Source organism: Brachionichthys hirsutus, unplaced genomic scaffold (assembly GCF_040956055.1).
Source record: "Brachionichthys hirsutus isolate HB-005 unplaced genomic scaffold, CSIRO-AGI_Bhir_v1 contig_863, whole genome shotgun sequence".
Classification (NCBI taxonomy): Eukaryota; Metazoa; Chordata; class Actinopteri; order Lophiiformes; family Brachionichthyidae; genus Brachionichthys; species Brachionichthys hirsutus.
This window is the reverse complement of record NW_027180390.1, coordinates 78576-94497: the sequence shown is the minus strand read 5'-3', so window position 1 is coordinate 94497 and position 15922 is coordinate 78576. Positions and strand designations below refer to the sequence as shown.

At 40.4% G+C, this 15922-nt stretch overlaps 1 protein-coding gene across 1 annotated transcript; it reads left to right on the top strand.

Moving 5' to 3' along the window:
* The first annotated feature begins 207 nt into the window (after positions 1-207).
* LOC137914496 (G protein-activated inward rectifier potassium channel 1-like) lies at positions 208-6016 on the top strand. The gene is made up of 3 exons (XM_068758033.1): positions 208-879; positions 4791-5007; positions 5349-6016. The coding sequence occupies exons 1-3, from the start codon at positions 208-210 to the stop codon at positions 6014-6016; spliced, it is 1557 nt and encodes a 518-aa protein (XP_068614134.1).
* The last annotated feature ends 9906 nt before the right edge of the window (positions 6017-15922 follow it).

Here is a 15922-nt window from a genome sequence, read left to right as displayed (position 1 = left end):
GCTTCCAGCGGACTCCTTTGCGTAAAATCATGTTTTGCGCAGAATCTCTGCTCCCTTGAGATTAATCTGCAGGAGGCGCGTCTCCACCTCGCAGGAGCGCTGAATGTTATCCCGCGGCTTTGAGCAAGGAATTAACCAAAGTTCGCGCAAAGAGCCCGATTCTCCACAAACTATTGATCATTTTTCCCCCCAAGTAAAGGAATTACCATGTCGGCCGTACGGAGGAAATTTGGGGAGGACTACCAGGTGGTCAGCACCAGCAGCGGCATCACTTTCTCCGCGCCGGTGAAGAAGAAGAGGCAGCGTTTTGTGGAGAAGAACGGCCGCTGCAACGTCCAGCACGGGAACCTGGGCGGGGAGACGAGCCGGTACATCTCCGACCTGTTCACCACGCTGGTGGATCTCAAGTGGCGCTGGAACCTACTCATCTTCATCCTCACGTACACGGTGGCGTGGCTGTTTATGGCTTCCATGTGGTGGGTGATCGCCTACATCCGCGGCGACCTGAGCCAAGGCGGCCGCGGCGACGCGTCCTACACGCCGTGCGTCGCCAACGTGTACAACTTTCCCTCCGCGTTCCTGTTCTTCATCGAAACGGAGGCGACCATCGGCTACGGCCATCGCTACATCACCGAGAAGTGTCCGGAGGGCATCATCCTCTTCCTCTTCCAGTCGCTGCTGGGGTCCATCGTGGACGCCTTCCTCATCGGCTGCATGTTCATCAAGATGTCGCAGCCGAAGAAGCGCGCCGAGACGCTGATGTTCAGCCAGGACGCGGTGGTTTCCCAGCGGGACGGGAAGTTGTGTCTCATGTTTCGGGTGGGGAACCTGCGGAATAGCCACATGGTGTCTGCGCAGATCAGGTGCAAACTCATCAAGGTAGGTCACAGGTGCGCAGTGTATCCACAAATCACCTCACAGGTAAAGGGGCGGCCAGCTTCACCATCAGACTGAGATTAAGATGACAGACATTTAATTTGTTTCTAAATGTCCTTGGGCTTTTCAAGGCGTGTATTGCATCTCCATTCATCTCCAACGTTGACTACGTCCCCTGGAGGCTTTACAAAGGCTCAACATCGAGGATTTATGCATTTTAATGATTGACCTTTTCCTCTCCTGCAACTTTATAGATAGATTTGTAGTGAACACACACATATTTTTGCTGTTGTTGTGTGTTTGTTGGCCACATTTCCATCATTCTTCCCCAGGGTAGCTGTGATTACACATGCAATTTACCACCACTCATTTCAGTATGAAGCTTAGCACTATCAGATCAGTATTATTAGTGTGCTACTACTACTAGTAGTAGTACAGTAGTTAATGATGTGTTGCACAAATACATATTTGAATTTTAAATAATGTTTTCACTCCAATCTTAGTCGTAATTTTCATTTGAGTAAGAGCAAATTAAAAATGCTCACACATTGAAAGCGATGACTGAATAAGTTATTATCGCTAATGCTTCATTTCTCTGTGGAATGAGCTGTATTTTATGTTACTTCATTTTGTCTATAATTAATAACCTTGAAAGGCAGAGAAAATGTGGTGTGCTTCTTGCAATTAATCGACCTATAAGCATCTATACTATGATTCTTTCAGTGTGTATTATAGAATAAAAGCACTATATTCAGCCATGGAGCAGACTGTAATGTTTGACCTTGGTGAGATTGGTCTGCATAATGTGTGAGTGTGCCAATTTTATGGACATTGGAAAAATCACCACTTTTTATGACCCCCCCCATGAAAACTTGATGAGATAAAATTAGATTATGGTCTTTATTTGATACAATAAGCCCCACTGGAGGAGTGTGACACCAGCATTTTCTGATTCATAACAGTAAAAGCAGATCAGAGTACACTGCGCCTGCATGGTATAGAACCAGATGTAGTCAGAAATAAATATACCTAGAGCAGTTTCTAATGCTTTATGAATATTCTTTCACAGATGGATAATATCTACCAATATATTTTTATTAGCATTATTGTCTGCTAAAATCTCAGATTTTTACTCTACAGCATGGTGCAGATGAGTAAAACTACTTTGCATAAACCCGTAGTGTGTGAAAACAGTGGCATGTGTTCAGGTAACACACGGCACAAGGTCGGCATGACGTGGGAGCGACCAAAGCAGAGTGGGGAGGCAGTAAATCTTAACCGTGCAGTTGTATAAATGCACCGCCACATGGAAACTGCAATCAATTTTCAGGGATTGACATAGGTTGTAAATTCTTATGGGACCTAGATACATTGCAAATTGCTTTATTTTTATTCATATTATTTTAAGGGTCCTCATCCATATCTTTTGCATGTTAAGCAAGCTCGACATATTTTGGAGCAGTATTTACTTTACTACAATATTAAATACACAGCAGGCTAAAACCCCATTTTTTGGGGAAAAATCTCAATAATATCCACAATCCAGATTTGACCCAAGTGATCCAGAATCTCATCACATTCCCAATATTTCCGGAAAATTTCCTCAAGATCCGTCCATATTTTTTCGAGGTCTGTTGCTAGCAGGAAGGCAGACAGACAGATTTATAAACGCTTGCAAAAACAGCGGAGGTCAACACGGGCAAGTCCAACTCCTTATTCGGGTGAATGTAAATAGAAATCTAAGAGCAGACCTGATTATTTGGATAATCATGTATGATCACTTGTGCATGATTCACTGTAGATCCATGGTGCAGAACAATCACACTGCATGAGTGACTGAAGGACTTGTCTTATCACAGTCGGCTGAGGATAGCAGTGTCATCTGAAATCCTGCTTGCTGCACTCATCTGTGTGCGATGATGTGAAAATAACTGCTTGTATTACCGTAAGAACCCACCTGACCCTGACATGCGGGATTTCTTTGAACAATACCTAAACCGTTCCTGAATATGAAAACACAGGAATGCTCCTGGTGATGGATAAAAACACTTGGATTTATAGGCAAAAAGCTTAAATTATTTTAATTTTTTTTAAAGAAATCTTTTGTTAGCAGTTGTGTATGGTGGACAGTCCTAAATACTACAATTGTACCGAGTCTCTGAGGTTTTCTCAGCACGACACACTAATGATGACGCACAAATCAGAATTCTAAGCTCCGCTCACTCTTACTTTGCAACAATGTGATGTGGATTACTTTGCTTCTTCACAGCCCTAGTTTACAATCCCACAGACGTAACCACACTCAAAACAACAGGAAAGAGCTGATTTTTCAAGTGTCAGTTATATTTTGTCATTTATGCTATTTTTACTGCAGTTAGATACTTCAAGACAAAACATTTGTCCTTGAATTCCCATGAATATTAATACAGATTTAATTAATAAATCATATCATATAGTGCATGTGGCACTGGCAAAATTGAAATTAAAAATAATTAAACTAGATTGCATCTGGTTCACCAGGTAAAGGATACATCGTAGCTGGAGGAAAAAAAAAAGAAGACAGAGAGGCTGACTGACATCTGGGTTATACTTGTCGATGTCAGTTTTGGCTTGTCTCAGTAGGTTGGTCCGCAGTAGGAGATAGACAAGCAATTGTTTAGAAGGCAGGATGAAATCTCAGCATGATTTCCAAATAGTTGCTGTCTATTTCTGGTGGCAAAGCAGAGAGAGAGAGAGACGGAGAAAGAGAGAAAAGGAGAGCAAAAAAAAAAAAGACTATTGCATTGCTTTAAGTGATTCTGTCTGGAGATTTGTAATAGCAGCTCAAATGTGGCGTCTGTTTGAGCATTATGTTTGATGTCTGGGCCAAAGCTCCAGGGATCCAGCTCAGCTGGGCATATGTCCACACACAAGGAGACAGGTGCATTTAAGACACACACACCTACACACACACACACACACAATGTCACTAAGATGGAAGTGTGTCTCAGGGGACGGAGCCAGCTTTCACTCAACCTGGATCTCATGTGGCTAAGTAAATGAAGCACTCCCTGTATATCAGGTCCGCGACCAAAAGCCATTAATTTCCCCTCGACACTGGCTGTTAAGTCGCAGCACAAGAACACACAATGCTGTCATCTTGTTAAAACCATTAAGTGTCACGTGGATTGTGCCTTCCTTGGCAGAGGTTCGTCAATGGAGCAATGACCAGCATAAAAAAAAGCCCAGCACTGACACAGAATATGACACTTGATTGTATTCCATCAAGCAGCTTATCAATTTAATTAGCATGATTTCTAACCTGGACTCCTCATCTGCATATTTTGGGAAAGCCCATTACTGTACAGCATGATGGGTTAAAACGCTCTCACGGAGACGAGACAGCGATCTGTGCGCCCAAACGTCGTCCCGTGAAACGTCACACTCGTCTGTCCTCAACATCACAGTGAATAGAAATGACAGGCTGTTTGTCATCTGTGGACCAATTGATTCCTCGGTTGAGGGCCAGGGAGACTCGTTTCCATATAAATCAACACAAGATGACAGAAAGAACCATTTGAATCATACCGAGGCAGAATATATGTCACCTTTATTCAATCATGTCAACAATTAAATGGGTTTCTGCTTGTTTTTTGGTAAAATGTCCTGGAACCCCCCCCCCCCCACACACATTTTCCTTGTAAATCATTCACTCTTGACAGATAAACAAGAGTAACCGGAATACATATAACCTCACCAGATGGTTTATATAAAGGGACTTCCCCTTGATCACAAAGTAGAACGGTCAGATGCAGGAAAGGTGAAAGTGTAAATAAAGAGTAAAGCAACAGGTTATACAGTGTGTCCCTCAATTGATTGATGATTGTCTCTGAATAAATGTAAATGTATTTTGTCGGGATTGTTTGTGTTTCCAGTCCCGGCAGACTCCGGAGGGAGAGTTCCTGCCCCTGGACCAGTGTGAGCTGGATGTGGGTTTTGGGACAGGGGCGGACCAGCTCTTCCTGGTGTCACCTCTGACCATCTGCCATGAGATCAACACCGAGAGCCCATTCTTTGATCTGTCGCAGCGCTCACTGATGAATGAGCAATTTGAGATCGTTGTCATCCTGGAGGGCATCGTGGAGACCACTGGTCAGAGCATATTTAAGTATTCTGCGTTAAATAATAACTTAAACCCTCCTTTTCATAAATGTTCCTCAATAACAAAAAAAATATTTAAGTGTTTGATTTCATGAACTTTTATTATTCAGCAGCACAAGCTCCTCTCCATTTGTGCTGCCCCCCCGCATCTCTGTTTGTCTCTCTTTTCCCTTGAGCAATTCTACACTTCTCGTTCTTTTCCCCATCTGTCTGTACGTCCTTTATATTTAATAACTCATCGTCTTTATTTATTTATATTAACATAGACTATTGTTTTTGTCTTTTCTTGCCAGTATTGAGATATTTGTCAAGGCTGTCTCTTGCCTCTGTAGGCATGACGTGCCAGGCGAGGACATCTTATACTGAAGATGAAGTCTTGTGGGGCCATCGCTTCCTTCCCGTCATGTCACTGGAGGAGGGCTTCTTCAGAGTTGACTACTCTCAATTCCACAACACCTTTGAGGTCCCTACACCTCCTCACAGCATGAAAGAACAGGAGGAGTCCTTGTTGACGTCACCCAACCCTCTGCCCATAGCACCCACCCAGTCCTCCCCTCTGCAGGGAGAAGGTGGCCGTGGAGGCCGCAGGGAAAGGCTCCTCTCAGCGGACAGTGCAGGACATGTGGAAGACCAAGCCTTCAGGCTGCCCAGTAAACTGCAGCGCATGAGCTCCACCAAGGATGAGCTCATCTGGAGGGGACTGAAGACGGTACCAGTCGCGCCTGGGGGGAAGGCCTCCAGCACAGGAGACCTTCCACATAGTATTCAGAGGCTGAGGTCTGGTTCAATCCCGGTTACGAGGAAGGTGCAGCTGGAGGAGCAAGTCCAGCTGCTGTCCTTGGAAGGAGATGCAGAGGAGGTTGAGATGGAGAAATACAGCCTGCCAGCATCCATGAGCATCATATCTGGTCCGACCCCAACGATCCAGATCCCTTTGTTAGGGAGTCGGCCAGAGGACAACCTGCCCCCTAAACTGCGCAGAATGAATGCTGACCGTTGACTACTGTGGTCTTTGAGACTAGAAATATTTTGAAACTTGAATCAGGCTTACATTCACTGTAAATAAAGACGACTGTGACATAATTTATTTTCAGAATTTTTTTTCCAGTATTTTCAATTTCCTTACGGGCTCTCTACAAGGTTGTCCATTACTACAGACAGAAGGACAACACCAATAAGCCACCCATCCGCTCATACTGTGAGTCATCTTTGATAGATCACCATCTGTGCCACCCACTGACTTTGAACACTTTTGCCCCTGTACGTTTTTCCTTGTAGGTCTGTTGGTGGAATTCTGCTCTAGTGGGATTTCTCTATAAGAACGACACCTGGCATTCAAACCAAAATTCACAGGAACAAAAGTAAAGGAAATGCATTAAATGTAAGGATTTTATAATCTAGGCTTTAAATATGAGCATGTCTGGCTAAGAATAGCACTACCTACAGTAAGACTTCTGCAATTATAGAGGAGCCTAACTTTAGTCTTAGTTCTGCCCTGTTCGTCATTTGATTTGGAAAGTCTCCCACTCCAGACCATCCATCTCTGAGATAGTTTTTTGTTGGACAAATATGTTATGTCTTTCCTTGTAATCCTACAAGTGTTAACATTCACGATGTGAGCTCAGCTCACAGGGTTATCACATTTTAACCGACAACACTTCAGGCAGTTTTACACTGCAATGGGAAATTATGATGTTTATTCATGTCCATGTATTCTGCAACTGGGTAGAACGATGAATTGATTAGTCTGATCAGCTATCTCCTGCTTACCGCACTACCCATGAGGCTGCATTCTATATAAAGCAAAAGCCATCAGCTTTGTCTACCTCTGTGTGAAATCAAGAATCCAGTGTTGAATTTGCTTCTATTAATGTTTATATAGGCTATGCTACAGTATTAGAAGCATTAACTGTCGGGGGCAGGCTTAGAAAGAGCCAATTAAAACTGGGTAAAAAAACATCACTATAGGTTAGGTTGAGATACAATTTTTATTTACAACTGGCATTGTGCATATATTTATTTTAATTGGCTTATGAGGTCTGTTTGCTAATTTAAAATGTGAACCATTTTTTTTATACCTACAATGTTTGCATTAGCCTGTTTTACACTTGGGTGACACAGTGTAATCACAGGCCAGTTGTAGACTGTGGATTTGCATTCATCATGAGCAAACATTGGATGCTGACATCAGGGGACACATGTATTACGTATTGCAAAAAATATATAAAGGTAATATAGATATTAAAATTCAACTGCTAAATAATAAATTATTTGAAATCGAAAATGTATCCGCGAGAACATTATTCATCCATCTGAAAATACTTCATCGCCCTTTTAGTGGGATGCGTGATTTCAGTCATGGTAAGAGTTTGCAGTAAAATACAGACAAGATCCTATGGTTGCAACCCTTTCAGTTACTTCCTCCTCCAAGCATTTGAAATCAAACCCCTGAACTGTCGTGTTGCAGAGTAGGGCTGAGTTCCTGATATTACACAGCTAATTAGTTATACTACAAAGAATTCCATAAAACAGAAATCTGATTATTTAACTTATTGACTACAAAATGACCCCTGTCCAGTTTTAGATTAAATTAACTTGGATAAATGATGGGAGGAGACTACATCACAGGCCATTCTTTGCGCAGATACAATATATTGTATCATGATGGATTCATATGGAAAGGAAAATCAATTTTGCTCATCATACTGTCACTAAATTGGGCTTGGGAAATGGATTGGTCTAATTTTCACTTCATCTGCACTTCCTTGGTTAAACGAAGGTCATTAGTTCTAACGAATCAGAGTAAAACATGTTGCATTCATAAGTTCATGCCTGAACAAAGGCTACACCTGAAATGGATGAAATCTTACCAACAAAAAGGCCCAAAAGTAAAGCACGGTCTTTCACAAGCACTCAACCAGCAGGGGAAGGTGTATTGTTTTTTCGTAGTGGGTCTTGCTTCCCGTGATGAACCCGGATAAAATCTGATCAGCGAGAGCTGAACGTGCCAGCCCGGCCACTCCATTACAGAGTGACAGAATCTTATTACATACCCCATTGCCGCCTATAACTGGGTTTCCCACCAAGCTCTCTTAAGACACTTTGATTCACAATCACACCGCTGTGAATACAAAAATCACTCACTGAACATTAGTGCTCACATATGCACCTCGGGAGCGGCTACTGCTGCTGCTTTGAATGAGTAATTGTCTTCACAGGGTTTCCTTTGTTTAAATAGAAAATCCTTTCCAGAGTGAGGAGTTAGTGAAGCAAACAGAAACATTAATTTTCTCATCCAACGCTGCAACATGACTGAAAATCTGTGAACGTGTTAAAGTCTCTCGAGTGAAGTGTGCTTGTGTAATAAATATTTGATTGATCCTTTAATAAGTGAAAAGCACTGCTTGGGGAAGACATTCCTGCAGTGTGACTTCAACTGTCAGAGAACACCCTGCAAAAAAAAAAAGAAAAGATGACCTAAATATTTGCCGTTAATTGCATCGCCAGACACTCAGAACCATATTAATTAATACTGGCTTTGGCGGTGCAAGGATTCAAGAATTACTGCTCGTGGTTTTTGATTACTTTTCAGCGACATAAAGAAATAGAGGGAAAAAAAATATCCATCTCCTTTTGATTCTTTGATGCATTGTAAACTTTGATTTATATAAAAAGGTCCATGTTGTTACTCTTTCATTCAAATAAAATTGGAATCCTTTCTGTACCTCTCCCAACTCTGCTTTAGTTCAAGTCCTACAGTTCAGTGAGCGACAAAGCCATGATTTCCCTATCTTTGAATTGTTGGAAAATGTAGCTCCAGCGCTCGACAGCTTCCGTCAGCAAAAAAATGTAACCTTTGAATTGACCTTGCAATTTCATTACAGTCCTTGTTTTAATAATTCATCCTCTCTCTTATATTACCTCAGTAACACATCCAGCAAAGACCATGTGAGATAATTTAGCAAACTTCAAAGAGAGTCTTGGATATGAAGACTCCATGTTGGGGAAATTTGCATATATTGCAAAAACATTTACATATTTTCTGGGACACAAACTAGGAATTAGTCAAAAATTAATAATGTAGCACTGGATACGATTGCAAAATGTTTTTTTCCTATAACTGCTAATGCCCCCCTTTTTGATTGAATGTTTACTACTTCCATTCGGAGTGGCAGAAGCTGGATACGCTTAGCACTGACTGCAGATGCAAATGGTTCAAATGACAGTTGCTTGGAAAGTGGAGCCAAGACAATGCCTTTACCCCTCAGTGGATGGCTGCAACAAAGGTGTGGTGTTGGTGTTTGGTTAGTATTCAGTAGCAGCAGAGAGAGCATATGGTTCAGGGAGGCGGAACTGTGACAGGTGCTTTGTGTGGGACTGGTTGCTATTCCCGATTTGCAGAAGCATGGACTTGGAGAGGCTGAGTCTGTTCTTAAGACTACAGATATGAGTCACACATTTTAAACCGCTGAAAAGCTTTGTGTTTTACGCATAAATCGATGTTAAAATAAGGACTGTTACCAGTTGTCATCATCAGTGCATCCCTGAGAGAACCCACAGGAGCAAAGTCCACAGTTAAAAAAAGGCAATAAATGTCAAGTAAATTTTCCATATGTCTGTTCAAGTGGGAATTCAATACCATGACTCCACTGCCTGGCAGCAAATGAAGCAAAACTCAGTCGCAAAGACTATCTCATGCCGTCTTAATCAAAAACTGTTTCATGAGTTACTGCCACAATTGACGATGATATGTCACCATCGTTACCACTACTTAAGTCATGGATATCTCCTTCAGATGGGAAGCACCTGATTTATTGAACTGCTTCCCTTCTTGGTGCATTTCCAGGTGGGATCTAAGCAGCAAAATCCCTTTTCACACAGAGATTGCGTAATAAATCTGCTGCAGAAAAAAAACAACCCTTCTCTTCACTGCCTTTGTTTTGACTGAACTATTTCAATCATTTTTCCATTAACTTCTTTGTTGCAATCTTGTCTTGATTAAAAAGAACCCTGTTAAAGAATCACTACTGTAGGATGTAGTTCATATCTGCGAAGTGATATTCATCCATGACAACTGATATTCCTGGACTCAATGCATGCTATGACAAAAATTCAAAATAAGAACAGATTTGCTAGCACTGCAGCAGAATAATGACCAGTAAAATAGTGTCCCACACATTCGTCATATTTCAAAAGGAAAAAACAAAAAAACAGCAGCTGAGCAAACACGACCTCCAATCTGGCAAACACAAATGAGCACACAATGTCACAGACTGGCCACAATGGCAGTTTGTCCAGCAGGGAACTGGTGCAGCGGGAGCCAGAATGTAAGACGCACAGAAGCTTCAGCTCTGCCCTGAATGTTATTTTACTTAGAATTATTCCTACACATGCTACGATGGTTTACTTTATTTGATGTAATTTCTCAGTCTTACATTAAAGAAGATGCATGTTTTGGACTCTCTTTGTGCCTTTACCTAAGGTCTCTCTGACAGAAGAATGACTGTGATTTATCTTGTTAATCACTGTACACTGGTTCTAGTTTCAGGGCGGCATGGTGGCTATAACATAGAATGTTAGGGAACTTAATAAAACTCTAAAGCGCATTAAAAACCTCTCCTCTGAAAGCTTTGGTGACACTTTGAGACACTGTCTAGTATCTGGGTACCAAAATGGGCAAGTGATCTGCTCGCATCAGAATTGGGTGAAAATCATTTCCACTTTTGAGTCTTGTGTTACCGTTACTGCAGCAGTGCAAGATGGCAACGATCAAATGAGGGGAGTGACTTACATTATGTGTTGAAATGCCCTTGAGAAAATCAATCTGCATGCACACTATGCTCACATAAGCTAATAACAAAGCAATATGGCAGCCGAGATGTTTTTAGGACATTGCAAAATGCTTTTCCAGAGAGTGGTTCATCACCATCTGGCTCAGTTGAACTGTGAGGTAATTGTTTTGAAGAGGCGGGTTTGTGTAATTAGGGATAAGCAGAAAATAGTTTGTAGGACTTGAATTACGCAACCGTGACCAACAGCACACATTGAGGAACAAATTATTAGCAATTCTGTGAATTGAATCACCATCTCCATCTTTTGAGAGCATAAAAGTCATTTTTTGTATATTAGAAAGATTGTTTTCTAATGGACTAGAATGAGATCATCGTGTTTGCAGAATGATTTGCAAATGTTTCCAGCTCATCGATTTGCACATTTACAGACAATTGTGAGGATGCAAACGCATAATGGAAATATGCACCATGGCTAGAATTCATATTATCAAAGGAAGACTAAAGCTAAAAAATAAAAAATACATACATAATCTAATTATATAATTAAATTATGCTGAGTCAGCATCAGCACATGCACAGAAATAGATCAAATAACAAACAATGTTATTTACTGGATGTTAAAACATGTAGAGATATATTCTTTGCATTGAATGACCAGACTGAACAAATCATGATTGAACTGACATTCCTACATTGACTGTTTTTATATGACTAACTGAGCTCCAGTTTTGACCGGACATGTTACACCCACCTCTCCCTCTCATCAGAATTCACAGCGCGTCTCATGTCCTCAAATGCACTTGATAAGACTTATCCCACTCAAATTTACAGCAGAGGGGAAACTGTTGGATTAAATTGCTCTTAAAAATATCGTTCCCATGGCGAATAAATATTCAATGAAAAGGTTGGTGACCTTTTGAACTATCGGCAACAAAAAACTAATATTTGAGTTTATCTGGAGGCATTAATTGTAAATTTTTGGTTGGAATAACAACAGTACTGTATACAGTATATTCAGCTGCTGTAGCTTTGTGTGTACATCAGTGGTTTTTAGAGAAGCGTGGACCTATTTGGTTTAAATTACTTATGCAAATTACAGAAGGTGTTCTCCGGTCTGTGAGTGGCTGCGGCCGAAGGGGGTGTGGACTACCTGGCAGCGGTTAATGCTGATGGTAAGGAGGGCTGGGTTTAGGGGATTATTGTGTTTATACTGAAGTTGAAGTGATTTGACCAACTACGTCTTATTAGTCCTGCATCCTTTTCCCGACATGCTATTGAAGCATGAAGGCAGGTTACATTCATTTTCATTACCAGCAGACAAATTGTGTTGGAGGGACTTAATCAGATTGGGTGTTCTGTGGTTTCTTAAACAGCATTGCGCTCCATCATTTGGGGGAGTTTTGGATTTGATTACTTGATTGATTAGATCACTTTCTAATTAAATCAACAGAGTAACTACACTTTGGGTAGTTGATAGATACAATTTTATATTTCAATGCATGGACACAAATAATTTGCTCTGGGGTGTGCATAATATGTTTATAACCTCTTCAGAATTCATATATATTCTTAAATGAGCACTTTTGGCCCTGGACTTTATAAATGATTGAAATAGTGATTTTCTGAATACAATTCTAAAAATCATTCTAAAGGTCTTTGTTAGTGAATCGACCATGAACACTGAAAAGCAGGATTCAATGCCGAGGGTTGTTTTCATGATTGGACTGTTGGTTTTTGCCGTCAGACTATTTAATCTTGAGTTTCTCATTAATGTGTGCAGGACATTAACGTTGACATATAGGCTGCGTAGTTTGTTCATCTCAACCTTAATCTCCATGTCTGAGTGAAGGATTATTGTGGGCAGAAAGATTTTATGCTGGTTGGTAAAGCAATATCTACATGTTGTAAGAGAAGAAAACAAGGTGTGAGGATAACATTTATTGAATCAGGCAGTCTCCAGAGATTAAGATTAAGATCTCTTTTTGAAGACAGTGGAAACATGCAAAACTGAGAAAGCACTTCATCCTAGCCATTCCAGTTTAAAATTTAAGATGAAAATCACCCAATGACAAACCTTTTTTTTTTTTTAATCAACCCCACAGTTGTAGAGGCTATTAGCACATGCACAAATTAGAATTTTGAGTTGACGATGGCTCTAGTCTAGAATCTTGATGAACAAACTAAGCCTTACCGAAGTTATTAGGAATAATCCTGATTGGAGAACAATGAATGTCCTGGCAGCTCAAGACATTTAATTTCATCATAATCCATCTAGTAACCGTTTTTGAGATATTTCAGTCTGGACCAAAGTTGCCTAGATCTACCCTGTGACTTGTATTTGCTACTTTCTTTCTGGAAAGTAATTGAAAGAGTGTAAAGATCACAGAAACAATCATGATGTCATAAATCTGCAAAGAGCTGGATGCTGATCTATTGACCTACAAATGCGGGTCAATAGTACTTCTCTAAACATTCTTATGCACAGAATTGACGGGCATGAACGTTACAGTATGACGTCATTCACTTAAAATAGGGATGGCAATTTCACTGTAGAGTAAAAATTCCAGTCACAGTATAAATATTAATCATTATTACTATAACAAAATTGATTGTAATTATCCTTATAGTTTATAAAATGTCTAATAAAAGCCAGGATTTACATTTACACCCATTCATTCATATATACTGTACATTCAAGGCCCCATTTCCTCATCTGGAATGATAACCATTGATAAAATTGCTCAGACACGGGGGGGCTGCGATGGAACCACATGCCACCTGATAAGTAGAAGAGGCTCAACTTCTTGAGCACAATGCAGGCAAACGGAGAGTAAATTTGCAATTTCCTCTGCTGAATAAATGCAGTGAGGTCAGACTCTTGGCCGCTATGAAACAACCCTGGCACATTGCTTCACCCGGCATTCTGCTTTTCAATGTCATGTTTAATGACACACGAAGACTTTAGGTGGAATCAGTTCTCTTCTGGAGGACAATTTTACCCGGTGCTGTAATTTTAAATATATATATAAATGTACTAAATCAGTACACTATGGTTTAATTACAATATTTAATACATACATATTTACAGAACCACAATGTGCTGATTGATGACATTTGCAGATCTTTGTGCTACAGTTGACATTCTGAATGTGCTCGTTTTGCATTTGTATTTTTTTGTAAAATTCCCTGATGCAGCTAAACGATCGAAAGGTCAGGATTCTTTCCCCAAAGGCGTAAAGGCAGCTGTCCACTATTCATTTTGCTTGAGTTATCGCATTGTGTTGCAGAATGCTAATATATCGCTATAATGATGACACCACTGATAAAGTTAGTTTGAAAGAAGGGTAGGAAGATAAAATAAAAACTCGGCAAAATAGAAAGAGTTTTTCTTCTCAAAGGCACCGATGGTTACAACAGCACAAAGATGATTGCCACCAAGATATTTTTTGTGATTAATAATATAATGAAATGCTAGCATATTAATTGTAAGAAGGTTAAATGCCCTATGTGGTGTTGGAATAGTAAACATGGATGTTCCAATAGATTTTTAGCAGTACTGAGTCTGGTAATTTATTGATGATCCTTCAGCAGAGATACCAAGGAAGCAAGAAGAAACACATAAGTGAGAAAAACTAATTAGACAACAGAAATGCAGCACATTTTCATGTTTCATTATCAAACATGCACACACAATGTATGGTACACTGTGTAGCATTGTTCCTGCGCTACCTCCACCCTCTACCTAATGCAGAAATGGATCATCTAAACTAAACAGAGAAGAATCTTCATACTGTAAATATATATATAAAAAACAAATACACTCTGAGAAACTTGAACTTAGTACAAGAGGTGTTGTTTAAAAATGCATAGGCCATTACAGTGAAACATGTTCTTCTGTACTCCTGGCCTTGAAAAAGCAAACAAGTTTTGCTCTGAGGTTAGTGCTGCACTGTCCCTGCAGGAGATAAGAGTTGGTTGCTCAAGCGAATCAATGGCTGCAGCACAATTTCAGCTGACACCGGTTTAGTCCCATCCTATCAAAAAAGATCTATTTGTAAGCCCATGGTTGAGTTTCTGCAAGGCAGTAAAGTGAGCAAAGTGTCAGCGCAGTCACACTCAATCCAAGTGAGAGGGAACAAAGCTCATGACTGATAATGTGAGCAACCAGAACTGACACCATGGTGTGATTGATTGATTGAAATCTGGAGTTGATCCTGAAATGTAATAGTTGTTCATGTCAGCTATAAGAAGACACAGATAGTGAAGAGCAATTTTTGGTATCTGGGTATGCTGATAATATGACTTTTATGTGTGTCATATAGACAAAAAAAGCATTTAGTGCAGGCTTGATGTATTTGACTTGAGTTCTGCTGGTACTTCAGCTGCTGGAGGCAGCCCCAAAATGTTAGTATTATAGTCAGTGTAAAGAGATTCATGTTGACACCTCATGCAAAACAAAGGAGCATGAGGATGTGAATATTCTGTCATTCCTTCATTTGATGTTAACTAGTATGAACACTGAGGAGGTAAATTATAAAAGAGCATATTCTAGGTGGAGGAGAAAAACAAAACCCTTCACTCGAGCTAAACTACATTTTCAAGTTAACCGATTTAGAATATGACAGGCTGAAACAGATTTCTCTTTGGGGGGCTACTACTGCTTATTCATGCACACCTATGACACACAGTTGTCTCAGAGGCTTTAACTCCATGCACACACACATACCGCACATATATATATATATATGCACACCTGATCTCACACTCTCCTCCTGTTGGCCCCTGGCTAGAGAACTAACTGAACACTACTTTTTTTTTTTTTTTTTTTTTTTTTATAACCTCTGACAACCATCCAACCCTTCTCTTATTTGTCCTTATTCAAATCCTGCCGGCTTGATTTGCATATAACCCCATCAGAAATGCTGGATCTGACAGCGGGTGCCAAAAACAGAAGACTCAGGTTCACGTATGAATTTCTTATTAATACATTTTGGATTAAGAGAGAAAAGAGGTTAGGGGGGAGAAAAATATTGAAAGGGGCATGTGTCTGAAGCTCTTTCATCTTCTTCATGTGCTAGCTGCACACTTGTCGTGTGTGCACTGTGTACACACAC